The 25,816-nt window shown below is 40.8% G+C and overlaps 1 protein-coding gene across 18 annotated transcripts in view; it reads right to left on the bottom strand.

Moving 5' to 3' along the window:
- Nucleotides 1–25,816, bottom strand: part of SRGAP2 (SLIT-ROBO Rho GTPase activating protein 2) — a 242,246-nt gene that overhangs the window by 99,500 nt on the left and 116,930 nt on the right. For all 18 annotated transcript variants that reach the window (XR_004973235.1, XR_004973236.1, XR_004973237.1 and 15 more), the window contains exon 4: nt 12,189–12,351. Coding sequence is in view for 15 of the 18 variants with exons in the window: in XM_036342889.1 (XP_036198782.1) it covers nt 12,189–12,351 (163 nt within the window). In the remaining 3 variants the exon portion in view is untranslated. The remainder of the gene's footprint in view (nt 1–12,188; nt 12,352–25,816) is intronic.

Raw genomic sequence — 25,816 nt, 5'->3', positions numbered from 1 at the left:
TTTCTGTTTCTAAGAATTGTGTGTTTTTTAATTCCAGATGTAAATGATACCATACAGTATTTGTCTTACTCTGTCTAGCTTATTTCACTTAGCATAATGCTCTCCAGGTTCATCTGTGCTGTCACAAATGGCAGGATTTCTTTCTGTTTTTATGGCTGAATAATAATGCCATTGTATATACAGGGGTGGGCAAAAGTAGATTTACAGTTGTGAGTATGCATAATGCAGAGATTATTCTTGTATTATTTATTAATTAATTGTATTATTTCCATACAAACAATTGGAGACCTACTTTTTCCAACTCCTGTATATGTCACTTTAATTTTTATTCATTCATCCATCCAAGGACATTAGGTTCTTTCCATATCTTGGCTATTGTGAATAATACTGCAATAAACATGGGGATGCAGATATCTTTTTGGATACAATTTCAATTCCTTTGGATATATACCCAGAAGTGGAATTGCTGGATCGTATGGTAGTACAATTTTTATTTTTTTTTAGGAACTGCCATGCTGTTTTCACATGGCTGTACCAATTTACATTCCTACCAAAAGTGTAGGAGTCCCTTTTCTCTATATCCTCACCAATGTTAGTTATTGTCTATCTTGTTGATAATTTTAGAGTACTTTCTTTCCAGGTTTTACTGATTTCTATGACATCCTGGAAAGGAAGAGTGAGGGTAAAGATAAGAGAACTGAAACGCAGCGTGAAAGAACTCCACTGAGCCACGAGAGCCCAGGCTCAGACATAGCTCTGAAGTCTAGGTTCCTGGCTGAGCTCAGAGACAATGAGGAAGACAGAAGAGGAAGAAAACGGGAAAGAAGAGGGAAAGCCCAGTTCCTTGCCCCGTGTCAAATGGAAGTAGGTTCTTCCCAAATGAAAGTGCAGGCAACCTAGCCAGCCTAAAAACATGTGACCTCCAAGAAGACACCACGAGATTCTAAATTGCTTCTGAATGTACCAAAACATGGTCCGTAAGACAGTCAAAACAACACAGCCCACAAAGAACCATAAGGAATGTCTGAGTGAGCTGTGGGATAGCCAGAAGACAGAATGCTATATCCAGTCATTAAAAACAATGCTTTTAAAGATGATACAATGGCATGGGGGAAATGTTCACTTAAAATGTTAAAGATTTACACAAAATTTAATACACAATATAGTCCTAATTTTCTAGAGAAAATACACATGGAAAAAAAGATTAGAAGGAAATCCACCAAATGTTAATACCAATTCCAAGTAGTCATTATTTTCTTTATATTATTTTTGCTTTCCTCACAATATCTTAAAGAACATGTATTACTTTTTAAAAAAATTATTAGAGAGAGAGGAAAGGAGGGAGAGAGGGAGATGAAGGGAGGGAGAGAGAGAGAGAAACATCAAATTGTCATTCCACTTATTTATACATTCATTGGTTGATTCTTGTATGTGCCCTAACTGGGGATCGAACCTGCAACCTTGGTTTATTGGGCCAACGCTCAAACTGAGCTACCTGGCCATAGATGGTGTAGGTGTTAAAAAAAATAGATAGGAAATTTTAAATAAGTAGCAGCTATGTTTTAAAAATAACAAATGAAGAGAGGGAAATTTCAGATATACGGAAAACTGAAAAAGAACCAAAGGGAAATCCAAAAACTCAAAACTACAATATCTACAAAATAAAAAATTAATTGGACAGTATTAATAGCACACTGATGCAACAAAAGATTAGTGAACTTTAGAAATCATCTAAACTAAAACCCTAAGGGGAAAAAAAGCTTGCCTCAATGGCCTGCATGTCTGTTATCAAGCAGTCTAAAAGATGTGCAATTGGAGTCAAAGTAAGACGAGAAAATGGGATGGAAAAAAAATTTGCCAGAAATTTTCCCAAAGTGAAGAAAAACCACTACCCACAGATCCAGGATACTTAGATATTGTATTTATCCAAGCCAAGTACATACAATGAAAACTACACTTAGAATCATCAGAGTCAAACTGCTGAAAACCAAAGATAAAGAAAAAAGATGAAAAGCAGCCATAAAACCCCCCAAACATTACATTCAGGGGAACATTTTTAGCCTTCAGATAAAAATCACAGCTAACTTCTCATCAGAAACAATGGAGGCCAGGAAAAAAAAGAATGACATTTAAATTATTGAAAGAATATTATATGATTTGATTTACATATTTTTTTTAATAGGCAGGCAAATACTTCTATTGTGCTAGAAGTCAGGATAGTGGCTTCCTTTTAGGAGATAATGAATGGAAGGAGCCAAAGAAGGTAACTCATGAAATACTGAGTAACATTCTTTTCTTCATCTGGATGCGAAGTACATAGTGGTTTTCAGTTTGTAAAAATTCACTGATCTGTGTACACTTTACAACCAGCATGTCAAACTCAAAGGCTAACACGGGCCAAATAAAGGAGGCATGCAGCCCGCGGCCGTGAGTTTGACATGCTTGCTTTATGACGTGTACTTTTTCTATGTAGTTTAGATTCCCGTAACAAGTTAAGGAAAAAAACCTGCAAAATATAAAGATTAGAGAAAATATATTTAAGGCTTACTACAGTGTATAATATTTATAGTAGGCATTTTATAAAAGCTTGTTATCATCATCATCATCATCATCATCCCATAGAGAGTTTTGAAAGATCTAAGCAGACCAAAGAGTAGCCTGAAAAGTCCTAAGCTCTCTGGGGCAAACCTTACTCCTCAATTTGATTTCAAGTGCATTTTGGCACCTAGCATGATGCTGTGTTTACAGTTGTCACTAAAATGCTTACTGACTACATGCTCTTTTAGTTTAGGGTTATATTTAAATACAAGGTTGTATTTGGACACTTTGGCTTTCTGTCCATTGCACCTCTCTTTCCCAGACTCCATCTATTTTCAAATTGTTCTTCAGATTCTTTTAATCATCTCTTGACTTATAAAGATTGATGTACCATTACACTATCAATCTTTGAAACATAGCACCTTACTTAGGCTCCTTCAAGAAGGGTAAATAGATACTGAGAACTAAAACACCAAAAAGGCAAACCTATAAACAAACCTAAGCAAAAGACTGCAGGCATCTTGGATGCACACATTCCCTCTGAGCTGAATTTTCCTCAGTCCAAAAAAAGAAGCTTAGACCACCCAGAGAGAAGCCCAAAGGGAGAGGATAGATGACACTGACCTAGTGTCACAGACACCAAAGCGAAAATGCCAGGAACAGCACTAGCTGCAAAGCTCCCCTCAGTGTTGGCTTTGGCAGCAAACCTGATGCCCCTTATCAGCCGAGATACCTTTGAAGTAGCTGGCTGCCTTCCATCCCCTACTCAAATCAGCTCAGCTTCACATCCTATTCTTTTTTCAAAGACGATCTCTTCATCAGATATGAAAGAATAAAGCTCAATTAATCAGAACAGATTTTTGCTACCAACAAGATAAAATGGGCAAATGGAGCCGCTGTCTGTAAAGCACTGCACAACGCTGTTGGTGAGCATGTTATGTGGAGGAAATTCAATCAATAACAGATACTGAGTTCAATGGGGGAAGGGAGGTGACTGAAAAATCACTCACCTACTCCTTCTCCAAACTAAACCCTTTCTCAAGAGGGCAGAACACAAACATTGGAAATCCATTCTCTGGGTCATTTCTTCTTTTCTTATTTATGACAACACCACAGCACATGTCTCCTTACAGAATCATCATCCTCTCTGCTCACATATGCCAAATAGCCAGACTCAGAGACTCCTAGGAAATCCTATTCCAGCCCAAAGGGGATTCACAGGTAGGCAGGGAACATTTACTGCTTTTAGTTTGAAATCTCCTTTGTCCTCTTTTCCAGCTAGACCCATTTCCTTGGTGCCAAAGGAAATCTGACTGGTCATGGCAATCCTCTTTTTATTTCAGATATTGTATCATGACTGACCTACTAATGGGAAAAGGACATGTTTAACATCTGCGGGCCCTGGAGAAAAGTATTAATTGAGACTCTTACATTTCTTCCTTAGCACCTTCTTACATTCCCCACTTCCTGCAATATGACTTAATTTATCTGAAGCCAGACTCACCCTTTGTCACCCTCCAAGAATAAAGCAGGAAAACCACAATGGGTTGCCTAGACCAGTGGTCGGCAAACTGCGGCTCGCGAGCCACATGCGGCTCTTTGGCCCCTTGAGTGTGGCTCTTCCTAAGCCTTAGGAGTACCCGAATTAAGTTAATAACAATGTACCTACCTATATAGTTTAAGTTTAAAAAATTTGGCTCTCAAAAGAAATTTCAATTGTTGTACTGTTGATATTTGGCTCTGTTGACTAATGAGTTTGCCGACCACTGGTAGACCAACCAGCCTAGATGCTCCAGTACTGTCTGTTGCAGGGGCAAACATGATTCACATTCAGACAGGATCTTATGACTTCAGACATGCTCTGTGCTCTTGGGTTTCCCAAAGGTAGAAACCAGAGTGTCTACAACCAGTGGTTCTCACCCCTGGCCATGTGCCAGAATCATCGAGCCTCTAGCCCAGAGTCTGATTCAATTGTCCTGGGGGAGTGGGGGGGCTTGGTGTTGTATTTAAAAAAATTATCTGTTAAATAAGCTTTACTGGGGCATAATAAACAAACAGTAAAATTTATACATTTTAAGTATACAGTATGCTAAGCTTTGACAAATGCACATCCTCATGTAACCACAATCATAACTAAGATTGTATAATATTACCATAGCCATACAAGTTCCCTGTGTCCCTTTGCAGACCATTCCTCATCCACACAATGGCCTCAAGGCAATCGCTGATTTGCTTCCTATCAATTATAGATTAGAGTTATCCTTTCTAAAATTTCATATAAATGGACTCATACAGAATGTACTCATTGTGTCTGGCTTCTTTTTATAAATATAATACTTGTAGATTCATTTACATTATTGTATCATCAACATTTTGTTCCTTTTTATTGCTGAATAGTATTAATATATGGCTATACCACCTATCTTTTCCCATTCATCTGTTGATGCATATTTGTTTCCATTTTGGGCTATTATGAATAAAATATTAGCTTCCTATGTCAGCCATAACAAATTACTGCAAACTTGGTTGCTTCAAACAACATACATTTTTTTTCTCTTACAGTTCTGGAGGTCAGAAGTCCAAAATGAGTGTTACTAGGCCAAAACCAAGGTATCAGCAGGTGTGATTCCTTAGGAGGCTCTCGGGGCAGCTGCGTTTCCTTGCCTTTTCCAGCTGCATTCCTTGGCTCGTGGCCTCTTCCTCCATCCTAGCAGCTTCTCTCTGTGACTCTGCTTCTCTCTACTTCTATCGCATGGCCTTCTCCTCTTTGTCTGTAATTTCCCTCCATCTCCTACTTATAAGGACACTAGTGATTGCATTTAGGGCTCATCTGGATAATCAAGCATGACATCCCTATCATAAGATCCTCAAATTCATCGTATATACAAAGTGTTATTTGCGTAAGATAATGTCCACAGGTTCCAGATATTCGGACATGGACATCTTTGGAAAGGGGGGGGAGCGAGACCATTATTCAGCACACAATATTAGGAATATTCAGGTACGAGTCTTTGTTTTGGAGAGAGAGAGGAAGGAAGAGGGATAGAGAGACAGAAGCACTGCTGAGAAAGAAACATCATCGGCTGCCTCATGCACTGGGGATCAAGCCTGCAACCCGGCATGTACCCTGACTAGGAATCGAACCAGTGACCTCTTGGTTCATGGGCTGACGCAAAACCACTGAGCCACGCCAGCAGGGTAATCTTTTTAATTTTAACCATTCTAGTGATAGGCTATATATCTAGATATATGCTACACAGCATATCTCCTTATAGTTTGAATTTGCATTTCCCTGCTGATCAATGATACTAAGTATCTTATGTGCTTATTGGCCATTTATATATCTTCTTTAGTGAAGTGTCTTTCGAAATCTTTAGCTTATTTTTTTTAATCTGAGTAGCTTTTTTATTATTATTTAGTAATATGTATTATAAATATATTCTTCCAATCTGTGGCTTGTCTTCATTTTCTTAACAATGTCTTTCCAATTTATCTTTTTTTTTCCCTTTTATAGTTCATGCTTTTTCTATCCTAAAAACTCTTATCTATTACAGGTTACAACGATTTTTTTTTTAATGACTCTCACTAACAGGCCAAGTCGAGAGCTACAGGTCTATCAGGAATCTGACCTAGCTTTCTCAACTTAGCTTGGCTTTCTGCCACAGAACCTCAGGATAACAAAGGTCAGACAGGAGTACAGTTAGCTGGAATACTGTAAAAAAGGATGCAACTGAGAGTCTTGGGACAATTGACCAGCTTCCAAACCTACATGGGAGCAAACTGTCCAGGGCTAAAAACAGTGACTTGAAAAGCAAAGTCCAGGTACTTTTAAGTGTGTTCCAGCTAAGTGAAAGGAAGAGAGAATAGGACTGTTCTCTCCTCTCTGAGAAAAAGCACACCAAAGTTTATTTGAGTTTATGCTGAGAAAGTGGGGAAAATTATTTGTAGTTTTGGTGGGATTCTTTAGAACGTGCCTCTCAGAGACAACATGGAACCGGAGTGTTTGACAGTGAGTGTCTGGCCACCGTTTTTTAAGCCACTGCATTAAAAGATGAAGGTGGCAGCAATAATATTTGCCCAAACCTGGGTTCCAACAGGGGTTAGACAGACGGAGCTTTCATTACACGAGAAGAGATGTCAGGAGCACCAAATGGGCTCAATTTCCCCTGGAGTCCTCAACAAAGTGGGTCTGTTTCTAAGCTGTGGACAGGAGACTACTTTCTCCAGATGTTATATTTAGCTAAAGGAATCCACCATGGTTTCATGCAAGTGTCAAATATGTCCCAGCAAACAAAACCACAAACCAGAGGCCCAGCAGGGAGCATCCCTTAAGGACGTTCAGTAGCATAGAGGGGTCAATTGTACAGCCCCCCTGACATCCCCAAATCAGCTGAGTTAGCTGTGGGCCAGATAATAGGCCAGTTCTTACATTTAATGAGTCTTTGTTTCTCTCTTACTAGACATTGTGCCCCGAGGGAGAAACATACTGCTGCTCTATTTCCCTCTCAACTTCCAGCTGCTTGCCCAGACACCAGGTAGAAGAAACAGCCCCATGTTGATGTTTAACACCTCCTTACCCTTTGAAGGTTTGTGTTTAAGAGAAAAGGTTAGATTAATTCTGTAACCAAGTGAAATACCTGGATTCAACAGAAAAGAGTAAGAAAATCTGAAACACCCTCTACTCTGCACACCATATCTAGATCCTAATGGAACTCGTACATAGAAACCTTGAGTTCTAGAGACAAATATCTGGATTTAAATACTAGCGTCACCTTTTTTTTTCTTCTTAATCTCTCTAAGCCTCAGTTTCCTCCTTCATAAAATAGGGATAATAGTACTATTTACCTTATAGAATTATTATAAGGATTAAGAAAGGTAATGCATTTAAGGTGTTTAACACTGTACCTGGCACATAAGATTTCAAAAAATGTTGGTTTTTGAAATTCACCCGTGCCAGCGAATCAAGTTTTATAGATTAAAAAGAGGAAGGAGGAGGAAGAGAAAAGGAGACAACCCATATTTTTTGCCACTGATGAACAGATTCACATTTGTGAATTTTCATAGGTATCCATAGCTGACTCAGAAATAAAGGTATTCTTTCTGAAGTTGGTGTCTCTTTTGCTGCTGGAACCAAATTTATAGGTAAAAGAAAAGGTGTATCTATTTTACACATGTGTATTCCACTTCGGCATCTCTTGGCTGCTGGCCTTTACAGATAACAGAATCTGAGTGCTGCATTCCTGGAGAAATGTAGTCTTCCATTGCTTAAGCTAGCCCCCTCCATACCCACATCTACTCTTGTTTGTCCTTATCTCAGGGACTGCAACTAACCTATCAGAATTTAACAAAGGTCACCAACAACTGGAAGAAAGCCCCCCGTGTAGAATACCCGCGTCATCATAGAATTACAGTATATTAGACTTCAAAAGCAGCATGGAGACCACACAGCCTAACTCTTAAAAAAACAAAAACAAAAACAAAAACACTTCAGGGAACTGAGGCTCAGGAAGGAGAAGTAATCAGCCAAGGTGTCGGAGTTACTAGAAAAGCTGAGCCTGAGGGAAAAGGCCTCTGTTCGGAGAGCACAGCCACGCCTGGGAAGCTTCACACAGCTGACACGGTAGCCAGGTACATTCTTTAGTTCTCTTATCTGATTACTGTATCTTAAACAGTGGGATTCTAATTCTTCCTGTGCAACACACTCTAACCAAAAGAGATGAAAAAACCAAGGTATGGACAGAGAATGCTTCTGTGTCCATTACTAGAAAGCAGAGAGGCTCACACCCAGCCAAACCAGAATTAATCTATGTTTAAAAATATATTCATATTTTTATTGATTTATAGAGAGAAATGAAGGGAGAGAGAGAAACATCAATGTGAGAGCGGAACATCATCAACTGCCTCCTACACACCCCTATAGGGGATTGAGCCGACAACATGGGCATATGCCCTGACCTGAATAGATTTGGCAACCTTTGGGTGCACAGAGCAATGCCCAATCAACTGAGCCACACTGGCTAGGGCAAATGAATCTATGACTTAATTGATAAAAATTTATCAAGATCTCTATGATCTGTAACTATAAACAACTATATGACTAAACCTCATAAACAAAGGTTGAATGAGAGAAACCAGACAGAAAAGATACACTCTGTATGGATCTATTTATATAAAGTATGAAACCAATGAAAACGAATATCTGCTATTCAATGTCAGGACAATTGTTATCCTTGGGTTTTGGGACTTGTCTCCTCCTAACTCCTTAATGACTAGAAAGAAGCATGGGGGAGGGGTGCAGTGCTTCTAGGCTACTGAAATATTCTGTTTCTTGATCTGGGAGCTAGTTACCAAATATGTTGTTTATAAAAATGCATTTAGCTATAAGCCCAAAAGTGTAATTTTCTTCAATAAAATGTAATATATAGATAATGCAATGAAGTGTGAGTAATTAGAAATTCTTTCCAATCCCCCCAGCATAGAAATGCCCAGCTTAAGTAGATGAACTCGGAGACCATGGCTAGGAATATTATTCACAAGTGGATTTTCCTACTAAAGGGCAAGTGTCTTGTATACATGCCATGCAGCTAGGACTTTAGTAAAATGTGAAGGGCACCTGAGGAACCAGGGACATTCATGGTTTGGATAACTGGCTGCCTTCAACATAAACATCTCTGAGATCTGGAGGGGCTACAAGACTCTCAGCTTGGTTCTCCCCTAAACTTCTAAAGCTGGGAGAAAAGGGAGCGGAGAGACTGGGTGACATCTAGATAACTGACCATCTCTCACAAAAATTTTTTCTCAGATGAACACAGCAAACAGAAGAGAAAACTATCAGTCACCCCCTTTTCTTCTCAAGGGGGCTAAAGTGGCTGTCCAGGGCATAAAGAAGAGCTGAAGTAGTATCTGATTACTATCAAGGTTCCACCTAAATAAGTTTTAAATTTTTATAATAAAAATTGTATCTATTAAAAGTGTATAACAATGATTTTCTATACATACTGGAGGCCTGGTGCACAGATTCGTGCACATTGAAAGGAAATTAATTAGAAGAAATATTTTAGAGGCCTGGGAGGGACTGCGGGAGATTGGCTCCAGGGCATGTCCGGCCTGTCTTGCCCAGTCCCAAACGGCCGGACCCCAGCAGCAAGCTAACCTACCAGCCCCTTGGTGGTCAGTGCGCATCATAGCGACAGGTTGTTCTGCTGCCAGTTGTTCCACTGTTCGGTCTATTTGCATATTAGGGTTTTATTATATAGGATAAAATAATTTCTATAATCAGGCTAATTAATATATCTCCTCACATAGTTAGTTACCTTTGTGTGTATGAAAAGCGCACCTGAAATCTGCTCTTTAAACTTATTTCCAGTATTCAATACAGTATTATCAACTACTAGAGGCCCGGTGCACAAAATTCATGCACAGGGGGAAGAATGTGGGAGGGTCCCCTCAGCCGGGCCTGTACCCTCTCGCAATCCGGAATTCCTCGGAGGATGTCTGACTGCCGGTTTAGGCCCAATCCCTGTAGTCGGACATCCCTCTCGCAATCCAGGACCGCTGGCTCCTAACCGCTCGCCTGCCTGATCACCCCTAACCACTTGCCTGCCTGCCTGATTGCCTCTAACCACTCGCCTGCCTGCCTGATCGCCCCTAACTGCTCGCCTGCCTGCCTGATCGCCCCTAACCGCCTCTGCCTTGGCCCCTGCAGCTGCGGCTTCATCCAGAAGGACGTCCAGAATGACATCAGGAAGGTCGTTCGGCTGTCCAGTCTAATTAGCATATTACACATTTATTTTATAGATAGTCATTCATTTTAGTCATATATACACATCACTAATTTGTTGCAGAATAATTCAAATAATGACAAGCAAGCTAAGCAGATGCTAAAAGCTATGAGTAGATGGTGAAAAGTATCCTTGCCCCTAAATGAAGCGTGGCCCCAACCACAGAACAGCCAGGCCACTAAATGTAACCAGTGAGATCTGGAGGAAGTTATCTTTCTCTCCCTTCTTTTCACTGTCAAATGTTAGACCCTTAATATACTGTCTCTAACACACAGGGAAAGACCCCTTCACATATGCAACTATGTAGTTGGAAGATTCTAAATAATTTATTTTTTCATGCTGTTTAAACAGAAGAAACTGCCGAAACTGGTTTGGCTCAGTGGATAGAGCGTCGGCCTGTGGACTGAAAGATCCCAGGTTCCGGTCAAGGGCATGTACCTGGGTTGTGGGCATATCCCCAGTAGGAGATGTGCAGGAGGCAGCTGATCGATGTTTCTCTCTCATCGATGTTTCTAACTCTCTATCTCTCTCCCTTCCTCTCTGTAAAAAATCAATAAAATATATTAAAAAAAATAAAAATAAAAAAAATAAACAGAAGAAACTAGTTCTAATACCAATCCTACTGAGATCTGGAAAACTTCCTAATGTTAAGAATTGCAAAACTGCCCTGGCCAGTGTTGCTCAGTGATCAGAGCTTCGGGCTATGCACTGAAGGGTCTCGGGTTCAATTCCCGGTCAAGGGCTCATACCTGGGTTGCAGGTTCGATCCCTGGCCCTGGTCGGAGTTTGTGTGGGAGACAACCACTTGTTGTATCTCTCCCACATCGATGTTTCTCTTTCTCTCTCTCTACCTCTCTCTAAAAATCAATGGAAAAAATATATCGCTGGTGGAGGATTAACAACAACAACAAAAACTGGAAAACCAAGAGCAACAGCTGACCACAGTCCTATTGACTAAAATCCTTTCTCTCCCAGCCTCAAATTTTAACACTGAATTTTATCAACTGGAAACCAATGAATTCCATATATAGAAAACAAATAAAATAGCCCTATATAGATTCTTTACACCTATAACGTGTGGTAAGATTATTTGGTTTCTGAAATATCATCTGTGGATCTCAGACCTCAGCGTTAGACATGGTATGTACAATGGTTGGGGCCTTTGCCACCATTTGTTACCAAAATTCATGAATAAATGACTCCATTGAGAGTTCAGGTTGAGAGAGTTAAGTAAAGAAGTTTCTGGCTTTCCAAGAGATAGTTCCACTACTGACAGGTAAGGTGAATTTGCCATAAATTTCTTAAGATTATCACAATTATTTTTGAGTCTTTCCTTGGTCAATTTTTTTTAACTTATATCCAAGTTATTATGACAAACAAATGAGCCTCAAAAAGCATTCAGAACTTAAAGAAAAGGTATGTCATGATAAGAAAGACCAAATTCATAAGTTCCCCTTGGACAAGATAAGAACTTGGAAAGAGAACTAAACCAAAAACATAAATATATGAATTTGCTAAATGGACTAGAAGAAAAAAAAACATGAAGTGACACGGAAGGTCCCTGAATCTTAACAGCTTCACAAATCACGTATGGAAATCGACTAACCATAATTAACACATGCAGATTATGAATTATGCTGCCAATCCTGGGGTTATACCTGGCAAATGGTTACTTTCCTGGCCCTACTATTAATTCAGCTCAGAAAGAAAGAAAAGAATGTCAATTTAATATTCTGCCTCCATGAGTATATGATATGAAATGACCAATTTCAAGTCTTATACGTGGGACAATAAGATATTCTTTCTCTTATTTACAAAACTGTGTCATTACTCCACCCAACTAGCTTATGACTATAAACAGCTGCATACCTTTTTAAAGAGTCTTCCTGAGTCCTCGCTGACTTGAACAAATCGAGGAATGATGTTATTCAAGTAGATGTCACTCAGGGTGGTGTGGTCCCTGCTCTCCCGCTTCACCTGGTTTAAGAGGAGATTCCAGCAGTTGACTGGAGAAAGAACATTCTGATCCTTCCTGCAGAGAAACAGCAAGGAAAAAAAAATCATTGTTGGTAAGCAACCAGGACCAATATCTGTGACTACAGTCCACATCACAAAATCACAGTGATCAAAGCCATGCCAGAAATACCGTTATTTTTCCTGCACTCTGCACCTCTCGTGTTCTGTTTTCCTAACAACTCAATGGAGAAAAGGGAGAAAATGAGGATAATGATAAGGAGAGGGAAGGAAGAGGAAAGAAGAGAAGGAGGAGGAGAAGCAAGATTATCTGTTGAATATCTACTATGTTCTAGGAACTTGGGAGACTGTTTTATGTGCATTATTTCATCTAAGCTCCATCATTTCACTGTAAAAAAACAAACAAACGCAAAACATAAATATATGAATTTGCAAAATGGACAAACACTACCATTATCTCCATTTTACTGAGTAGAAAACTTATCCACAGCTAGTAAGAATGAATCATGCAGCTAGTAAGATGAAGTCAGGGACTAGAACCACAATTCTGTGTTGTTTGACTAGAAAAAGCTCTACATTGTCTCACGCCAAGGCCATTCCCTTGGCCGCTAAGTCATCTGGTATGCATCTAGGGTTAGAGACAAAAAGTTAGAGATTTTGTCTAGAGACAAAAATTATTAGAGCAATACAGACTAAACGCCCACACACTTACCTATTGCAGAATTCCATGAATACAACATTAGAGGCAGTTGCCATGAAAAAGTCACTAAAAACTCTTCAGTTCCATAGAACACATCTAAGGAAGCTTTGGTTTCACTGATTGAGCCATTATCTCATGTCCCATATACCCTAGAGTACAATCATTCCCAGAACACATGTATTCCTACAACTTCTACAGCCTGAGTAGAACAGTAAAGTGCCAAACCTAGATGCTCATTTTTAATGAAAGCATTGTGATCTGAAAGAATTATTTTCTACTCAGTTTACAGCACTAATTTAAGCAACAGAAAGTTCTGCATCTGCAACTTGGATCTCTTTAAGGAGAAAAACAGAAAGCAGGGGTTGCTTGCGGTCCTATTTACCAAGGGCTTACTATGTATTTACCACACAGCTGGGCCCCATGGCTGATGTTATATAATTTGAACCCTACAACAGCCTGGTGAAATGGGTGTTACTATCAGTGTACTATGCAGTTACTTCTGCATTCAGCAGAAGAGGAAAGTTGGACTAAGAAAGGTTAAATATCGCCCTACCCGGTTTGGCTCAGTGGATAGAGCGTCAGCCTGCAGACTCAAGGGTACCAGGTTCGATTCTGGTCAAGGGCATGTACCTTGGTTGCAGGCACATCCCCAGTGGGGAGTGTGCAGGAAACAGCTGATCGATGTTTCTCTCTCATCGGTATTTCTGTCTATCCCTCTCTGTAAAAAAATCAATAAAATATATTTTTTTTTAAAAAAAGAAAAGTTAAATATCTTGGTCAAGGTCACGTAGCTAAAAAGTGGCAATTCTGAAATTAAAAACAAAGCTTTATAATTGCAAAGAGAATCTGCTTAATCACAACAAAGAATCATTTTCCTGTTTATTCCCTTACCCGTCCCTCCAGTCCAACTCTCAAAGCAAAGAAAGTGCCTTGAGTGTGGTTTGACTTAGCACTGCTTCCATTCAGGGCTGGAGGGTGCCAGGCACCTGTGATTTTTAGAGTATGGAATCCAACTTAGAAGGGCTTTCCCAATTCTGTTATGAGGAAACTATTGACAAATAATCACGCCAAACCTGCTCTGGCTTCAGTTCCCTGCAGTAGGCATCATCACAGTGTCTCATGGGCTGCCAGGTGAACTTCATTGTATACAAACTTGGGAATAAAGAATCAATGCATGTATCTGAACTTCTGAGCAATGTGCTATTGGTTAGAATGGATGTTGCTCTGTACTAATAGCTTTTAATTCCAGCCTGTGTGCCTCCTTCAAAAAAACTGTTTGGGTGAGCATATAACTTCATACATAGTGGTCAAGTTTAACTACATCCCACAGAAGGCTCAGGAGCTCATTCTATAGACCATATTTGGGTAGTGAGAATAGTCATGCTCATTATCATCCTATCTCATTATCAATTGCAATGTTTCTTATACACTTTTGGGATTATCCAGTTAATATTTATGAAGGTGAGAATAGCTGGTAGGCAATATTAATTAAAACAAAATTATCATTTTTCAAGCATCTATATCAATTTAAAACTATTTCAAACAACTCATTTGTGTGAATTAGTAGTTTCTTGATATTGGGCAACCCAAATCAGAACCAGAAATAACTTGGATGCTGAAACTGACATAAAACTGCAACTGTGATTCATAATCCCAATGTCAATCAATATTTTGGGTTCATAAACACAGTCTCATGTGCTCACTGGTAGACTCTGAAGTAATAAGGGTTTTTTAAAATTTCCACTTTAAAAGTAGATTTATACTAGTAAATCTGTTGCATATATGGGAGTTTATGCAAGATTTTTATTTTTAAAAAGGAACCTGTGGCTTTAAAAAACAGTATTAGACACTGTTTTCTTTTAGGGGTTCCCATCTCTTTTACTAATACCGTAGTTTCTCATATAATGTATTTGGTTCTTTGAGTTTGTATGCTTTTTCAGACTAGATTCCTCTTCAACTGAGGTGTTTTAATTAATTCATTTATTTATTTTGGGAAGGTGGTGGGGCAGGAGAGGGGAAAGGCATGCTGTAGAAGAAACACAAATACACTGTAGAGACAATTTTCCCAGCCAACACGAACAAAGATGAAACACACTTCAGGCTGGAAAATAAGCAAGGCACCGAGACGTGATTTCATGGGGAGCCTATTAAGGTTCTGCTAGAGTGGTTTCCTGCTTTAGCAGCTTTGCAGCCTTATTTTATTTGGGGCTGCTGGAGCCAGGGGAACTTCGTTTGGTTAGGAGATTGAAATTTGCCTTTATATCTTTTCCATCTATCATTTGTTTGTACAGTTTCTTTACTTTCCCCGCCCCCAGAGTCTTAGGTTGTGTAATACTTGGGCATTTAAAGAAAAAGGTCTACATCCCTTAGGAATGTGCTGAACAGCTGCAAACCTCCTCAAACACTAATCCCTAAAAAGCAGACAAAATATCCAGAAGTGTTTTTCTTGCTTAAAAAAAATTTTTAGGAGGAAGATCAAAAAAGCATCATACTGTACTTGAGAGGAGATGGCTCTGGAGTCCAAACAAAGGAGACCAGAAAGTCACCAGCCGACTAAGCATGCACTGAAAGAAATAAACGTGCACAGCTCAATCGTTAGCTTCAAATACATTAACCCAGTTTTTCTCTTCAACTTAGATTATTCATGGATGTTCAACACACTTGGCAACCAATGCTCAAAGGGATTTCTCTCGAATATCCAGGGGGAAGACCTCCACAAAAGTCCAAGTTGGCTTGTATTACACTTCCCTTTTTTGCGCTTCCCTCTGTTCTGTTTCAGCTATCTCATCTGTGAAATGGACACATCCCTATCTGTGTCCATCTATCTCCCTATAGATCTTCAAAGCAGGACCCTAGAAGCTCTGCTGGCCTAAGGTGCCATTTAATTAATAATTGCTATGTTCATAGCTCTGCAGATGGGCTGTGTGACACAAGCTTGGCATCACTGAGTGGCTTGAGCCTCTGTATTGCTCTAGTGAAGAATGTTTCCCTTTGGGCCAACAGTGTCTGTCTGACTTGCCCACCTCACAGGTCTGTTGCGTGGCTCAAATGAGATGGTGGATGCAAAAGAATTACATCAACAGTAAAACACTATACAAATGTGGAAAAAAAAATTATTATTTTTATTTCCAAACAAACCAGGACTCAGCTTTCATCATCTTCCAACATGCTCCTCACCCGGCCCTGGGCCAAGGCCAAGAGTGCTGCTGAAAACGAACAGCCCTCAGCAAATAACGTTCGGGATAAGCCAGCAGCAACAGGCAATTAACCAAGCAGCTGTGGTCTCTGGGAAGACGTGAGGGAGATACGAATGGGAGAGCAGAATCTGATCTTCCACTGTCCTTCCCCTGAGGTGGGACTGCTCAGCCTTCCGCACAGGGACTGTGAGCTGAGGCCCACAGGAAGGAGCCAGAGGGAGCCCAGGGAGCCGGCACCCGGTGCTTCAGCAACTTCTGCTGAGCCCCCTTTCTCAGAATTCCTTTCAAAACTGCTGGTCTGAATACAGAGATGGCAAATATTAGTACTAATACGTCTAAGAATATTGTTTCTCATTTTAAAAAATAGACATAGCCCTAGCTGGTTTGGCTCAGTGGATAGAGCGTTGGACTGCGGACTGAAGGGTCCCAGGTTTGATTCCAGTCAAGGGCACATGCCTGGTTGCAGGCTCGATCCCCAGTTGGGGGTGTGCAGGAGGTAGCCAATCAATGATTCTTTCTCATCACTGATGTTTCTATCTCTCTCTCCCTCTCCCTTTTTCTCTGAAATCAATAAAAATATATTTAAAAAACAAGATTAAAAATAGACATATATATGTGATGATAGATAAAATAAAAAGCGATCTAAAGACACCATTCAGCATATGTTATTGAGCATCCAACCATAAGGAGGATAAGAAGAAGGTACATACATAACAGAAGCAATCATTTAGTGATAGTTGGACAGGGAACTTGTGACAAGGCCCAGGCTGGATTTGTAAACCTAAATTCCTTCCTGGCACCTTGATTAAAATGAAGTGAAGTGACGCAGCCTAAGAGATTATTTTATTCAGATGAGTGTTATTAGCCTTCCTGGCTTATTTTCTCTATTATGCATTTTGCTGATGCTGACAGAAACAGACGGGCCGGATGGAGAGGCAAAGCCGCAGCGGATTAATGGTTCGACAGTGCCATGCATAAAATCAGACCCTTTGCTGACCCAGATAAGCCAGAGGATGGATTGGATTTGCTGGGGAAGGTGTTAAAAAAAAGAGGGGGGGGGGGTGTCTCCAAGGTGGAAAGTGACTTGAAAAAGATTCTTCCTGTAATGGTAGCTGCTTGGTTGTGTGACCCAGTAGTACATAAGCAGCCTAAAGGCATCTTTCAAAGACAGGCAGGCGGGCGGGCAGGGAGCAGGGAGCAGGCAAGCATACGTCTCTGGGCTTATCACAGCTCAGGCTTCTGCTTTGCCAGCAATGAGATCAGAATTCTAAGACGGAACGATAAAAGGGCTAAAGGCAAAAATGTATATTCTATGTATGGAGAAATGAGCTTTCAAGTTTTCAGGGACAAGTTAATACCACAAATTGTCTTCAGTAGCCTGGACAGATGATTAGAAAGGATTCAAGCAGTGGTGTACCCACCTTACTCAAAATAGTCTAAGTTGTCCCCTATAATCAGGTTTGGGGGAAGAGCTGTATGGAAATGGAATTCTTGTGGCTCTGGGTTAGTTCCAGGGAATCCAGACACGCCCTTAGGATAATGGCATGTCCAAGAGCTGGGAGCTTAGGAATCTGCTTTGAAGTTAAGAACTGGAGCAGCTCCGTGTTTGACATTTTAATAATGTCAGCACCGTGTCTGACATTTCCTGAATGATGGCAGGACCAAGATTCCTCTGGGTTAGGTAGGGAATGAGAGTGGTTCCCAAATCTGAGCCATTGTAGACTCTAACCAGAAATGTCTCCATCAATTCATGTCAGGTAAGAGACTGTGTCTTCCCTTCAACCACCCCCTCCCCACCCCACGTTCTTGGCAGGGAGAGAGGTTGGAGGTTCTTCAAATCACTTGAGATCTATGTACCTGGCACTGTTCTGGGCAAAAGGGATAAAGGGAACAACATTCTTGTTTCTGACCTGCTTCTCTCAAGTCTGCAGATCTCCTGGATCCGAGACATGACTTTTCTGCCTCTAGACGGCTACAACCTACATCTTATCCTGGTCTTGATGCTTGTGTGTACACTAGCTTGAATGGCCCATTGTAAAACCCAGCCCTCTCTATGACTTCTGCCAACCTGGAACCTTCCCTTCGTTTACAGCCATGTCTTGCCACTAGCATTCTCAGCGCTACAGGGAGATATAAACAAAAGGCTAGTTAACTCTCCTTGTGTACTCTGGGTACAATCTAAATGCTAGAGAACAAGCACTATGCTCTCTACCCCTATATGATCTATAGAACTAAGGGCCTAGAAATTTATTTATTAAATTTTCCCCAAAACACCCCTCAAAGTAGGCTGTGATCATTATCAAAAGGTTTCAGCTGACTAATTCACTTAATTAAAATAAAACATCATAGCATGAGCAAAAGATATAACAAAGGTATGACTGATACCCCATAAATAATTACAGCACATGACAAATATACAGAGAAAAAAATACACACAGGTGTGTTAGTCGATTTTTTAAATGAATGAAATCTTAGGAGATGACTGATAGCCAGTCTGGCTCAGCCCTGATAGTTCTTGCTAGAGAAATAAATGCCTGTCTGTGCCAATCTGAAATGACGTCACTCAGAAATTCACACACTTACTTTCAAAGCAGTAACCACTACGTTGGGAGCATGCAGCTCCCTGGCACCAGGCACAAGCTGAGTAGTTTGATCTACAGCCAGCAACTCCTCCTGCCTGGCACATAGTACTTAAGCATGCCAAGTACGATCAAGCCACCTTGGAAGAGAGGATATCCCTAAGATTCAGACCACCCCCTCCTGAATATAGCTATTAACAGTACAATGAGTTCCCTTACATGGTTCATGATAACAATGAGAAAAGAGGAATAAAGTAATATAACTTGATTCTGTGAAACTATAGAGCTAAAAGGGATGAAGTCTAAATAGTCACCAGATCCGCTGCATTATCATTTCTCATGTGTCACTTTGATATTTATTCTGCCTTACTAGAAGGGAGTCTTTTGAGGACAGGGTATATGTTGGAATATTCAATGAACATCTATCACCAAGAATGGGTGGGAACTTAATCAGCATTGACTAATGACAGATGCCATAACTACAGAAATCCTCTAAGTGTTGAGCACAGTAAGACAATTCATTTAATGAATAGTTAATATCTTCAGCCTCCACCAATCTTGTCCAATCAACTGTTGCAGGACGTATCTGGATGGCTGTTGAGTGACTGGATTTGTACACCCATTGGTTTATGTGTTCTAAATTAGAGCATATTATTAACCACTTTGATGCTTTTCTGGCAAAATGTTAAAGAGTTAGAGTAAGAGATGCCCTGGTCAATTTCCAGGTTAGTAGGTTACTGAGTTCTCCAGGTCAGGAATCTGGATGGCACCCACCCACCCACCCCAGCAAGGTGGTCCTCTGTGAAAAGCATCCTGAACCATGCATACTTGTCTTAGTTTTGCCACTTACTAGCCAAGTAACCTTGGATAAATCACAGATGCACTCTGGGCCTCAGTACTTCTTCATGTGCTTAAAATGATAACTGAAGACCGCATACCTTTCTTGCCTAACTCATATGGATACTATGAACCAAAATCAACCAAAGTGATGACCACAAAAAAACACTTCATAAACACTAAAGAGTCCTACACTTATAAATCAATATTGCCATCATTTACTATTGTTATAACCATTATTATTACTTGACAGTCCACACAATGTATTTACACCCACCAAAAAAAAAAAAGGAAAAGTTGTTAGAGAGTAATGGCTAAAAAGACAAACATGTCCCCAAATTCCCAGGCCTAATTACTCAAGTTTGCAATCAACTTGCTTTATACATTTCATACTTCATCAGTGCACTAAATATTGCTTTTAACTTATCTGGTTCTCTGGAAATTATCAAACTCAGTGAATCTCCTGTGCCCAACCTAGGACAGGCTGTAAAGAGAAGACTTTTAAAGTGCAAAAGGAAAAGCAGGAAGGAACAAAAAATAGAATCACAGAATTGCAGAGCCAGCAGGGTTAACAGGGACTTTAATTTTAAGATGATTTAGAGCAGGGGTGGGCAAACTTTTTGACTCGAGGGCCACAATGGGTTCTTAAACTGGACCGGAGGGCCGGAACAAAAGCATGGATGGAGTGTTTGTGTGAACTAATATAAATTCAAAGTAAACATCATTACATAAAAGGGTACGGTCTTTTTTTTTTTTAGTTTTATTCATTTCAAACGGGCCGGATCTGGCCCATGGGCCGTAGTTTGCCCACGGCTGATTTAGAGTCTAGACCAAATTTGTCATTTTATCATTTTTTTACTAGAGGCCTGGTGCACGAATTTGTGTATGGGTGGAGTCTGGCCGCCCACCCTGATGGGGGCCGATCGGGCCGGGCCAGTGGCGGGGGGTGGAGGGTGGGAGATGCAGGAGGTTGGCTGGCCGGCCCCGCCCCTGATGGGGGGGCAATCAGGGACGGGGCCGGCTGGGGGGAGGGGCTGCAGAAGGTTGGGGGGGGTCAATCGGGGCCCGATTGGGCCGGTTGGCTGCCGCAGTGCGCGTCATAACCACGGGTCATTCTGGTAGCTTGGCTTTTATATATATAGATTTTTAAATTGATTTTAGAGAGGAAAGGAGAGGGGGAGAGATCTAGAAATATCAATGGTGAGAGAGAATCATTGATCGGCTGCCTCCTGCACACCCTCCACTGGGGATCGAGCCCTGACCGGAACTATGACCTCCTGGGTCATAGGTTGACACTCAACCACTGAGTCACACCACGTGGGCTAAACTTTTCATTTTCTAAGTGAGAAAATTGAGGCTTAGGGAGCCTAAATTCACACAGATAGAAGGGTAGCAAGACAAGAACCCAGGTCTCCTGGCCAGCAATCATTTTCTTACTTTATTGTGGTTGTAGCTCAATATCAACAAAGAGCCCTTAGCATCTATAAAGCCCTGGTGCTGAAAGAGTTAATGGACAATGCTCAGAGCACAGAGCTATTCTAAGACAACACATAACAGGAACACCAAGGGTCCATGAACTCAGAGGGAGCAAAACTGCTGGTGTCTAACTGGAAAGCATGTTGACACAAAGCCTGTGGTTACACATGAAAGGCAAGTAAATGAGAAAAGCAGTCTTGATCCCAACCCATTCTAATTTGGGACTGGCTCTGGGCACCTATTGGAGGGCTGGGCCACACCCCAGCCACTTTGTAAAATGACCCTTCAGTTCTGTGGCCTCAGTTAACTCCTTCTCTGCCTTCACAAGGACCATAACAAATATTTTTTAAAAAGACTATCAAGGAATATCAAGATGAAGGGATGAGCATGGGTAATTGGGGTCATTCTGGAACGGGAAGATTCTCTGTGTGGATTCAGATGATACCTACTAGTATCAACCATCTCTGAGCAGTGAGTGATCTGAAGCCTTGCACAGCCAGGCTCCGAAGTCTGTAAGAGAGTAGTTTCTCTATATGTGAGTCTTCAGGACCCCAATTCACTTTGCATCACAATCACCTGAAGCAATTGTTTAAAATTATATCTCGCCCTGGCGGGGTAGCTCAGTGGGTTAGCGCATCATCCCGTTATGCCAAGGTTGCAAGTTCAGGCACTTAAAAGAATTAACCAATGAGTGCATAAATAAGTGCAACAACAAATCAATGTTTCGCTCTCTCAAATCAATAAAAAATGTTTTTTAGTTCTATTTCTCTAGAGGTGGAGTGATGCTCAGAAATCTGCATTTTAAATATGCATCCCAGGTAATTTTAGGCATACCAGAATTTTAAGAACCAATGCTTTTAAAGCAATGTTTTTCAAATTGTATAATACAATCTACTAATGGGGTTTAAAAAAAAATCTATTTAGCAAGTCACCATCTAGCATTTCTCAAAATGAAACCAAGTGGAACAGAATAATACAGAACAAAGTAGAAAATATCAGTACAGCCTGGCAGGCGTGGCTCAATGGTTAAGTGTCAACCTATGAACCAGGAGGTCACAGTTCGATTCCTGGTCAGGGGACATACCCAGGTTCTGGGCTTGATCCCCAGTGTGGGGCATGCAGGAGGCAGCTGATCAATTATTCTCTCTCAGCATTGATGTTTCTCCTCCTTTCTCTCCCTCTTCCTTCCTCTCTGAAATCAATAAAAATATATTTAAAAGAAATACCAGTACATCACATAGAGTAAAGATCTCTAGGTATTCTTTTGCGAAAATACTATGCCACTATAAAAAAAAAGGAACGGTTACCATTGGCAACAGCATGGATGGAACTGGAGAGCATTATGCTAAGCAAAATAAGCCAGTTGGAGAAAGATAAATATCACATGATCTCACTCATATGTGGGATATAATGATCAAGATAATTTGATGAACAAGAATAGATCCAGAAACAAGTGGTGGGGGCAGGGGGATAGAGAGCAACCAAAGGGCTTGTATGCATGCATATTAGCATATCCAATGGACACAGGCACTGGGGCAGTAGGGGCTTGTCCGGGGTGGGAATGGCTTGCGGGGGTGGGGGTGGGGTGTCAATTGGGAAAAAAGAAGACATATGTAAAACTTTAGACAATAAAAAAAAGAAACCTGTGGTACATCTGCACAATGGAATACTATACTGCAGTAAAAAAGAAGGAACGTTTACCATTGGCAACAGCATGGATGGAACTGGAGAGCATTATGCTAAGCGAAATAAGCCAGTCAGAGAAAGATAAATATCACATGATCTCACTCATTTGTGGAATATAATGAACAACATAAACTGATGAACAAAAATAGATCCAGAGACAGAGAAGCATCCATCAGACCGTCAAACCTCAGAGGGAAGGTAGGGGAGGGTGGGGGTAAGGGGGAGAGAGCAACCAAAGGACTTGTATGCATGCATATAAGCCTAACCAATGGATGCAGACACCAGGGGGGTGAGGGGGGCAATAGGAGGATAAGGACACATATGTAATACCTTAATCAATAAAGAAAAAAAAAAACCTAAAAAAAAATAACCTGAAAAAAATATATATATCAGTACATCACAGAGGAAAGATCTATAGGTATTCTTTTGCAAAAATATTGTTCTCAGTTATTTTTTTTTAAGATATACATATATACCTCTGTGTATGTATTCCCACTTGCAACATAAAATATTGTTTATAAAATATTTTGGAGGATGATTACATACCCCAGACCATTTTGAGAATCTGAGGATTTTCTTCCAAGTATTCTTCTCACAAAAAGAAAGAGAAAGAACAGGGGGAGAGGGGAGGCTAAGGAGGGCAGGAGGAAGGGAGAATTTTCTACATAAACATCATAATTTGCATGAGTCAGGGGTCCCTGAACTTCAGGAACTCCCCCCCCCCCACACACACACACACACAGGTCTTCTCTTGAAGATAGTTCCTACAGTGTCTAGTACTCAGGTCACATGGGCGCTTCATAATTACTGGACTATGCTAACAACTTTCTCCTGATGCTCTCTATAAATAACTGTCAGTGTCTGTGTGATGTACCTGTAAGGTAAGTGGCCCCACCATGCTGATTCTTTTTCTTATATTTCAGCGCAACTAGAAATGTTAAAGTTAAACAGTGTTCTACAGAACACTGTGAGAAAACTATAAGCAAATTCCAAAAATGAGGGTTCTGAGAGCAATGGTGGTATGGGCACAATGTTACTGCTTTCCAAGGAACACGCTCCCTGTCTACAGCATGCAAGGGTAGGCTGTGGGACTGGCACCTTTCTGCACCCCTATTGATAAATAAAGTCATAGAGAAACATGTATTTTATTCCCAAGTTAGTAACCTTTGACCTGTAAATGTACTTACATTTATAGATACAGAGACCCCAGCCTTGCCTTCTCTATATGATCAAAGGACAGAAATTCCTTAGCCCTTGATGAAAGATTTAAAAAGAGCACAATTAGAAAAAGAGCAACAACCTAGCTTGATTATCAACATTCTCAGAGGGTGACAATAGGAGCAAAGGTTTTAGAAATCAGCCTTTGTCATATGAAGCATACAAAGAAACAAGAGATGGAAAAGGGGCCAGGTATAATGAGAGGAAGAAGGGGGCCATGGAGGAGTAGGGCAGGGAGGACCACTGAGAAGATGGAGAATTAAACCTCAAATCTATTCTAATATTTCCTGATGCTTTTTAGTAATTTGTTTTCATGTGGTGGAAATTGGCACAGCATCGAGGATGCTTTGGGTCCATCTGTTTTTGAACTTAAGCCGCAGGCAAGATTCAGAACAGCTGGAATCAGCAGCACTGACCATGTTAGATGTGTTGAGGAAGGAGAAAAATAAAATGAGTGTGTGGGAAATGGAGGAAGAGGGTTAAACAGGACAGAGGAAGGGGAATCTGGAAGCCATCCCTAGAGACAGGGGAGAAATCAGTCAGATCAGAACTGATGCAAAAGAGCTAGTAGAGAGGCCAAAACATCTCAGTGAAGAAAGGCAAACAGGAGAAAAAGCAGGGGCATCCGAACTGGGAGCACAGCAACAGAGCAAAACGTCCTGCAAGTTTGGGTGTCAATGAGCAATGCCAGGAGGCTTCACCTCTGAGGAACCAGATCAAGATCAACCAAAGGTCCTACACCAAGCATATTACATGAGCTGCTGGGTAAACCATCTTCATTCACAACCACAGCCTAGCACTGAGTTGAAAGCCAGATTCTTAGTTCCCTTAGTGCAAGAGAGGTGATCACGGAGAATGACAGAGAGAATGTGAGAGGAGTCATATTAGGAAAAAGTGACAAGGGTCCCAACCCATAAGGTGGCTTTCCCAGTCTCGGCAGGCCCAGGAAGGGACATTCCTTGGTGTACGCTCTTTGTCTGGCCCACAGCCCAATCAGTGACTTCCCATAACCTATGGAGAGGCAGGACTCTCACTTCTCCTGGGACTGCTCAGTCTCAGTCTTTTGAGAAAAGATTTCGATCTATGAGTCTATTTTGTTTGTTTATTTTGTTCATTAGATTGCACGTATAAGTGAAATCATATGGTATCTGTCTTTGTCTGACTGGCTTATTTCACTGAACATAATACTCTCCAGGTCCATCCATGCTGTCCCAAAAGGTAAAATTTACTTCACAGCTGTCAGAGGGCAAGGGGCTGGAAGGCTGGGTGAAAAAAGTGAAGAGATTAAGCAAACAACAAATCCTCATAGACACAGGAAATGATATAGTGTTTATCAGAGAGAAATGGGGTTGAGGAGAGGTAGAAGAGGGTAAAGGGGGGATAAATGGTGATGAAAGAAGACTTGATTTTGGGTGGTGAACACACAATCTATATAATAAAAGCATAATATGCTAATTAGACCAGACGTCTTTCTGGACGACCTTCGGGACAAAGCTGGGGCTGCAAGGGAAGCCAGGGTCCATGTTGCCAGAGGGAAGCTGGTGCCGGCAGCTGGGGAAGGAAGGGCTACTCTTGCACGAATTTCGTGCATCGGGCCTCTAGTACAATATACAGATGATACACTTAAAACCTATATAATTTTATTAACCAATGCCACCCCAATAAATTAAATAAAAATATTTTTAAAAAGGAGGAAAGATCCAGCAGTTAGAAATGTCAATCAAAACCTCATTCTGAAGGGGAAAAAATTAAATCCAAACAAATAAATAAACCAAATTATATTTCAAACAAATACTATAACCACACTGAAGGTCTGGGGTTGGAGGAGAA

This window comes from Myotis myotis, unplaced genomic scaffold (assembly GCF_014108235.1).
Source record: "Myotis myotis isolate mMyoMyo1 unplaced genomic scaffold, mMyoMyo1.p scaffold_m19_p_18, whole genome shotgun sequence".
NCBI lineage: Eukaryota > Metazoa > Chordata > Mammalia > Chiroptera > Vespertilionidae > Myotis > Myotis myotis.
The sequence above is the reverse complement of the archived record's forward strand: the minus strand, read 5'-3'. Positions and strand labels throughout refer to the sequence as shown.